At 31.5% G+C, this 6,951-nt stretch overlaps 3 protein-coding genes and 2 long non-coding RNA genes across 10 annotated transcripts in view; all 5 read left to right on the forward strand.

Moving 5' to 3' along the window:
* LOC109587963 (uncharacterized) lies at positions 1-343 on the forward strand. Its single transcript, XR_002187897.1, has 3 exons — positions 1-17; positions 77-149; positions 231-343. It is a non-coding gene; the product is annotated as an uncharacterized LOC109587963 (long non-coding RNA).
* Positions 1-3,263, forward strand: part of LOC109587962 (uncharacterized) — an 8,370-nt gene extending 5,107 nt beyond the window's left edge. The window contains exons 1-12 of one of the 6 annotated variants that reach the window (XR_002187896.1): positions 864-900; positions 962-1,021; positions 1,073-1,107; positions 1,412-1,608; positions 1,703-1,759; positions 1,822-1,921; positions 2,027-2,141; positions 2,292-2,408; positions 2,501-2,560; positions 2,615-2,670; positions 2,993-3,086; positions 3,139-3,263. Coding sequence is in view for 3 of the 6 variants with exons in the window: in XM_020004170.1 (XP_019859729.1) it covers positions 2,501-2,560; positions 2,615-2,670; positions 2,993-3,086; positions 3,139-3,180 (252 nt within the window). In the remaining 3 variants the exon portion in view is untranslated. Of the gene's footprint in view, positions 1-862; positions 901-961; positions 1,022-1,072; positions 1,609-1,702; positions 1,760-1,821; positions 1,922-2,026; positions 2,142-2,291; positions 2,409-2,500; positions 2,561-2,614; positions 2,671-2,992; positions 3,087-3,138 lie in introns of those variants that run through there. The other 5 variants (XR_002187895.1, XR_002187894.1, XM_020004170.1 and 2 more) reach the window with 5 other exon arrangements.
* A 660-nt stretch (positions 3,264-3,923) lies between these two features.
* LOC109587960 (uncharacterized) lies at positions 3,924-4,391 on the forward strand. The gene is made up of 3 exons (XR_002187893.1): positions 3,924-4,045; positions 4,090-4,190; positions 4,301-4,391. It is a non-coding gene; the product is annotated as an uncharacterized LOC109587960 (long non-coding RNA).
* Positions 4,392-4,452: 61 nt separating this feature from the next.
* On the forward strand, positions 4,453-5,568 carry LOC109587959 (signal peptide, CUB and EGF-like domain-containing protein 2). The gene is made up of 6 exons (XM_020004166.1): positions 4,453-4,471; positions 4,528-4,716; positions 4,865-4,987; positions 5,039-5,164; positions 5,215-5,337; positions 5,384-5,568. Exons 1-6 carry the CDS (start codon positions 4,453-4,455, stop codon positions 5,566-5,568), a joined length of 765 nt encoding a protein of 254 aa, XP_019859725.1.
* A 716-nt stretch (positions 5,569-6,284) lies between these two features.
* The window catches only part of LOC100631505 (fibrillin-1-like), a 6,726-nt gene continuing 6,059 nt past the window's right edge, over positions 6,285-6,951 (forward strand). The window contains exons 1-4 of the mRNA XM_020004167.1: positions 6,285-6,390; positions 6,440-6,562; positions 6,610-6,732; positions 6,778-6,894. Coding sequence (XP_019859726.1) covers positions 6,285-6,390; positions 6,440-6,562; positions 6,610-6,732; positions 6,778-6,894 — 469 coding nt within the window. The remainder of the gene's footprint in view (positions 6,391-6,439; positions 6,563-6,609; positions 6,733-6,777; positions 6,895-6,951) is intronic.

Genomic DNA, 6,951 nt, shown 5'->3' on the forward strand with positions numbered 1-6,951 from the left:
CAAAGATTAATCTGGGCGTGAGTATAAATAATTATTAATCAATAAGTAATAATAATAATTATTATTATTATTTTAGGTACAAAATATTATTTCTAGATGTACTTTTTCCATTAAATATTAAGAAAATAATTTTTGTCGATGCTGACCAGGTATACATTGTAGTTATAAAATTATTATTAATTATAATTACTTCTTAACAGTTACTTATATTTATTCATGGTTATTAATAGGTGGTTCGTACTGATATGAAGGAATTGTTGGAGGAGCCATTGGATGGAGCACCTTATGGATACACTCCTTTCTGTGATAGTCGTACTGATATGGATGGATTCAGGTAATTAATGATATGTAGCAGAGGAGGTAGGACACGGTTGACCTTTGAGCAATAATTGCAAAGTTCAATTGCATTCCATTGGTATCACGTGATAAAAAATGGCAGCTTTCTGATGATTGTATCACAAAACTAGCTACTACTACAGAAACTAGAGAGATCTATCACGACCCTTGACGGTTGTTAAAATCTTCATTGTATGGAGAATATTTCTTCTTTGATTATAGACATGAATATAAGAAGGAGAAAGAGACAGTGCATCTTAACTTTGATTCTCTTTTTTACTTCATCAGATAAATCAATCTTCGCTAGTTTAAGATGTTAAAAGTTACTGCAACTATCATAGTTTCTAGTGAATTAATGAAAGTCCCATTGACTCTATCTTGATGCTCTAAATTATTGTTAGAAGGGTACTGGTGGAAGAATTTGGCCATTTTGCATCACGTGATACCAATGGAATGCAATTGAACTTTGCAATTATTAATCAAAGGTCAACCGTGTCCTACCTCCTCTGGATCCAAATACCATTTTAGCAAATAGACGCCCGGGCTTTTATTTAAGGAAATAAGGTACTTTACAATTAAGGGTGTAGATAGTGGGGACTAATCCCCTACTTTATGAAGGAGATAGTTTTTTGTTTTATTAGTGGTAGAGATGAATGGGATGCTAAGGAAATGGATGTACAAGAAAGTTAGTATTATCAGTGCATATCATTATTTTTATTGTTCTTTATTTTCAAAGGTGAAGTTATTGAAGATTATGAAAAGGATGAAGAGGTACATGCTAATACTTTATTATGCTTGCTGATACATTTGTGATTTGATTTTGTTGCCATAAGCATACAAATCAATCAAATATAGTATAATAGTAATATGTAATAGCATGTTTAGTTTCATAAAACAGGCTTCATTACATTTCCTGATACATATAATTAGTTTGGATAAATTTGTCCAAAATTGGGCCAAACTCCCTGTATACTGTAACATGGTTTTAGGCCAAATTTTGCCAAAAATTAAAAGGTGAGAGTTCTTCATTTCTATAATTATTTCTAATACATATTTATGTCCTCTTGTTATGTAGAGGATTCCAATTAAATATAGCTTTTTTACAAATTTTTGAAATTTGTGCCAAAGACATAGTTTTTTATAAAATGCTCATATATCATTTTTCATTTGCTGTTACTTTGTGGGAGATGATCATGCGACACAAACCAACTCTTGATCTCAATCAGGAGGAACAGTTTCATCCTTATAACGTCTTCCGTACAATAGGAAAAGGTACTTAAGAATAACCTCTAGTGTACAATATGTACTCACTCATTTTCTCCCTTTATGTCTCTGATCCTCCATCTCTCTCTTTCCTACTATTAAGAGCAAGGATGCCCACTATCATAGGTATACCAAAGTTTCTATGGGAGCTAGTGACAAAGTAAGAGTTTAATAGTACATGTACATGTACACGTGTATGTTGATACATGATGTGTTCATTAGGTGCTGGGCACAACAACCTGTTGATAGACTCTCCTTTGATGAGATAGTTAGGAAACTAAAAGGAGTACCTTACAAATTTAAAATGAACCACTATTAACTCGTTAGTTTATGTACTTTTTTCTTTATTAACACATTTACCCACTCATGATACAACTAAATGTATATGTATATTTTATGATTCAAGTCATTCATTCCTTCATATTAGGTCGAAGGAGTAAAACTGAAGTGGAGAAGCCACCATCATCATCAGACATACATCAGATCAGAAGACCAGACTCTCATCCTCCTAATCAGATGGTTGTTGCCTTTGATCCTGACAGGTATACACTATGATATTTTGTACTTCTTTATATACTTCATTGTAATATGTATGTACGTACATTGTACTTATTAATGTGTACGTACATGTACATATGTATAGTTTTACCTATATTTCTTTTTTGTTAAGTTTATTTCATTGTTTTTTTTAGTTTTGAAGTTGTTGATAATTTTGAAAGTACTTCTGACGATACGTTAGTATCTATTGAGCCAAAACAAGCCGATCCTTCATCTCAGTATTAATTGATGGACTTGATCCTGATCGACAAGTAATAACTTCATTTAATGATTTTTCCATTTTATTTTATGTACATATTCTCTCTCATTTCTTCCTTTCTTATTATACATTGTACATGTATAGCCATACATTCCAATAGAAGGGAATCAAGAATCATATGAAGTATACATGCAATATAAATCAGTAAGCAATCTCTATATTAAGTGCTATCTCATTTATTGCTATTATCATTTGTAGTATGTAGAACAAAGGTTTAAGATACTATATGAGATGGGACAGTTAGATCAAAAGAGGTAATTGTATTGAATATTGTAATATCAATGTCTGCTTTATTATAATGTCAGTATTAAACAAATTTCAGTGGTGTTATATTGCTAGTAGAATGTACGCACACTTGTACATGTGAAGTTTTAGCTATGTAATTTTCTATTGCATAAATGGCAGCTTTATAGACCAACCCAAATTGGCATCACATGATGCTCTATGGACTGATGCAATGTTTAGAGTTGTGCGTATTGTAAAATCTAGCTTAAGCCTAGCTTTGACATACAACAGCTAAATGAATAAAACATTTCAGGGACTGGTATTACATTTCATTTCATTATCATTGAATAGGATTGAATTAGAGAGTGAGCTTCATGGTGAAGAATTAAAAAGCACAAAATCAACAACATTTTTTCACCACTATAGTTCAATACTACAAGAAAACGTAAGTTATTACAAACTAGAGCATAGTTTATCTTCTGTGTTATTCTGTTTAGCGTGAACTAGAGGAGGAGCTTAAGAAGCTTAGATCATTATGATAGTAACTGGTTCTTAATTATTTGCATGTAATATTTTGTCCTTTCAATTTTTAACATTATTTGACTTCAAACGTGCCATCTAAGATTCTTTCTGTGGGATGGGCTATTGTAAGGCATAGACTAGAGCTAGTGTTGTCCATTATTATTTCATTTGAGGATAATAATAGATAATTGCAATTACTAGTACTATTTAATTTGGAGTTTGATTAATCATTACAGATTAGTCTTTAATGGCCTAACCAGACCTGGTGGCTAGCTTTAGAAATCAATTTTTGGAATGTTGTACATTTAGTTACATCTACTCATGCAGATAAATAGTATTGTAGTATTTATTATTATTGGTAGCCATACAAATTGTATTGGAACTGTCTACATATCTATAGTATGACTAAAAATTTAGCAGAGCGGCTAGCTAGAGCTGCATGTTGTAAATCATAGTATACTTTAGAGAACTGACGAGAGAATTTTTATAGCAGGTAAATCATTTCTTTCTACTACATCACTACATGTCTATTATTATCATAGTCTTTCTTCATAGGTGTGGCTTATTTCATGATAGTATAAAATTTCACAAATTCGAAATTTTATCCACCATTCGCTATGGCTGGATCAGTTACATTATTTTCTGCTGTATTGCTTCTTTTCTTGCTTGCATTCAGTCCAGTTGTGGAATGCAGGTCAGTTATTATAATTATATAAAGCTATACATTTAGAGACTTTCTCATGTACATAGGAACTGCACATATCTCCGCAGTAGAGTTTCTACTTACATGTCTTATCAGCAAGCGTATTATACATCTCAGGGTGTTAGGTACACTTCATGTGGTTTGTTTGGATGGAAAAGATGTACCAGATATTATACACAGTAAATTTAATAACAACTTGTACATTAATGTCCATTCTTGTTAGTTACACCTACTACACACAGTCCTATGTGTCATATAGAACAGTATATTATTATACCAGTGATTGCTGCAGTGGATATGCATTAGTCAGTGGACAATGCATACGTAAGATACTTAGTATAAAATAATGTAATTGTACTGTTTGTGCATGTTTCTTCTTTATTGCAAGAAACAGTGTATTCTTAGTATAAAATTAATAACACTTCATTTTGTAGCTCAATGTTCTCAGGGTTGCTTTTATGGGAATTGTATCAGCCCTGATGTGTGTAGCTGTGATGCTGGTTGGACTGGATATTCATGTCAAACAGGTAATAATCATATTATGTACATATACACCGGCCATTTAGCACAATGCATTTTTAATAGCATGCATCATCTGTTATATTGTATGTTCATCACGTACTATTAGTTTAGCTTTGCAAATGTTTCAATTCTTATTCAGATATTAATGAGTGTACTAACGGCAATGTTACAATTGGTATTCCACTAATAAATGGCAGTGGAAGTGAATTAGACTTAATTGTACCAACTGATGACTGGTGTGAGCAGTTATGTATTAACAGACCAGGAACTTACTTGTGTGGCTGTCATGATGGATATTTGATAGATACAGACAATCAAACATGTACAGGTACATTTAATATACACATTGAATGTATATTATTACTCAATAATATGTACTAGGCAACTAATTCATGCATAGTCTTTCTCTGGTTATTCCTCTTTTAAGCAATATATGTGTATTATGCATTTACTATAATTAGTAACACAATTAACAGATATTAATGAGTGCCTTAATGATAATGGTGGCTGCAGTCATACTTGTACCAACACTCTGGGATCATATAACTGCTCCTGCTATGATGGATATCTATTATTAGAGGATCACTCCACCTGCATAGGTAATATATAATAAAACAACAATAACTGTCATTTTTTATTGTTTACTTAAGATCATTGTGAATGTTGTACTGGTGATGATGATTGCCAGCACACATGTCATAATACAATTGGAAGCTATTATTGTACATGCTTGTCAGGATATAGAGTTTCTGCAACTAATTCAAGTGCATGCGAAGGTACATCAGTAGTACAATACTTTGTATCTAATTTCATTATTTCATCATAGATATTGATGAATGCATGGAAAGTAGTTCAAATTGTAGTCAGATATGTATAAATGAGCCAGGGAGCTACAACTGTTCATGTTTAAATGGATACATTCTACTTTATGATGATTATACATGTGAAGGTCAGTTCACTTACATTACATATCTAAATTAATAGTTCATCATTAGATATTGATGAATGTGAGGATGACAATGGAGGATGTGAAGTGTACTGTACCAATACTAATGGTTCATATTACTGTGGCTGTGATAAAGGTTACTATGTTAGCTATAACTACTCATGTAAAGGTAATGATACATGGTTTTTGATAATAAATTTGACTCGGCAGTCGGCATCAACTTGGTTCAAATAATCTTACTCAAATTTAATCATATTCTGCACCAAATGAGTGTTTTTTGCTCCAATATTGTAAAAATAGCAGAATTAGCATTATTTTTTGTGAATGTTTTGAGCAAATATGCCCAACTGATATTATAATTGTGGGCCACAGCAAACTGTATTGGGCCAATTGAGCTCATGGTAATAATGTATATATACTTGCATCCTATTTCAAGCTAGCCAGAAGCATGCCACTGTAATGGTTATGCTTTTTTAAAAGTAAGACTGAAATTATAATCTGAAGTAAACTTCTCCAAAAACACTGAAAAGTTAATATTACAATCATTATTAAAATAAATTATTCTTCATTTTATTTATTAATTTTTGTTTTATCTTGAGATATTGATGAATGCACTTATTAATTGTTGTTTGTCTCTTAAGATATTGATGAATGCACTGATGGAATTTCTGGATGTTCTCAGTTATGTATCAACACCAATGCTAGTTATACATGTACCTGTGATAAAGGTTATCAACTCACTAATGATAATCACACTTGTACTGATATCAATGAGTGTACTATTACCGATAATGGAGGATGTGAACAACTATGTATTAATACTGAAGGAAGTTTTACTTGTTCTTGTACATCAGGATACCAACTATTATCAGATAAATTTTGTACTGGTGAGATTATCTGGTAATAGTATTGTATTATAGTATATTTAAACAGATTTAAATGAATGTACTATGTATAATGGTGGATGTGAACAAAATTGTCATAACAATGCTGGAAGTTACAAATGTTCCTGTAACATTGGCTTTAATTTAAATACTGATAATCATAATTGTACAGGTAAAAATAAGTTGTTTTAATTTTTTATTAATTGAATCAATTCAATTAGATATTAATGAATGTAGCACTAATAATGGAGGATGTGAACAGAGCTGTCATAATACCATTGGTAGCTATTATTGTTCATGTAACAATAATTATACCCTCAATACTGATCATCATCATTGTGATGGTAAAATTGAATAGTAATAATATTCATCTAATAGTAAAATCTTACAGATGTTGATGAGTGTTCTCTTGGTATCAGTGGATGTCATCAAAACTGTGTCAATACCAATGGATCATACATGTGCTACTGTACTTCTGGATTTCATTTAATGAGTGATCAGAAAGCTTGTTCTGGTAAAGCTTGTTCTTATTCTATTAATTCAGTTTTATTCTTTTTAGATACTAATGAGTGTTTGTTAAGCAATGGAGGATGCAGTCAGGTATGTGTTAATACAATAGGAAGCTATAACTGCTCCTGTAATGCTGGATATCAATCTATTGGACAAGACTGCAATGGTATAATAATTGCACTTTTGACATTAATAATCATACTTTGTGCTGTTATCTTTTGTT

Source organism: Amphimedon queenslandica, unplaced genomic scaffold, assembly GCF_000090795.2.
Source record: "Amphimedon queenslandica unplaced genomic scaffold, v1.1 AMPQUscaffold_12362, whole genome shotgun sequence".
Lineage (NCBI taxonomy): Eukaryota > Metazoa > Porifera > Demospongiae > Haplosclerida > Niphatidae > Amphimedon > Amphimedon queenslandica.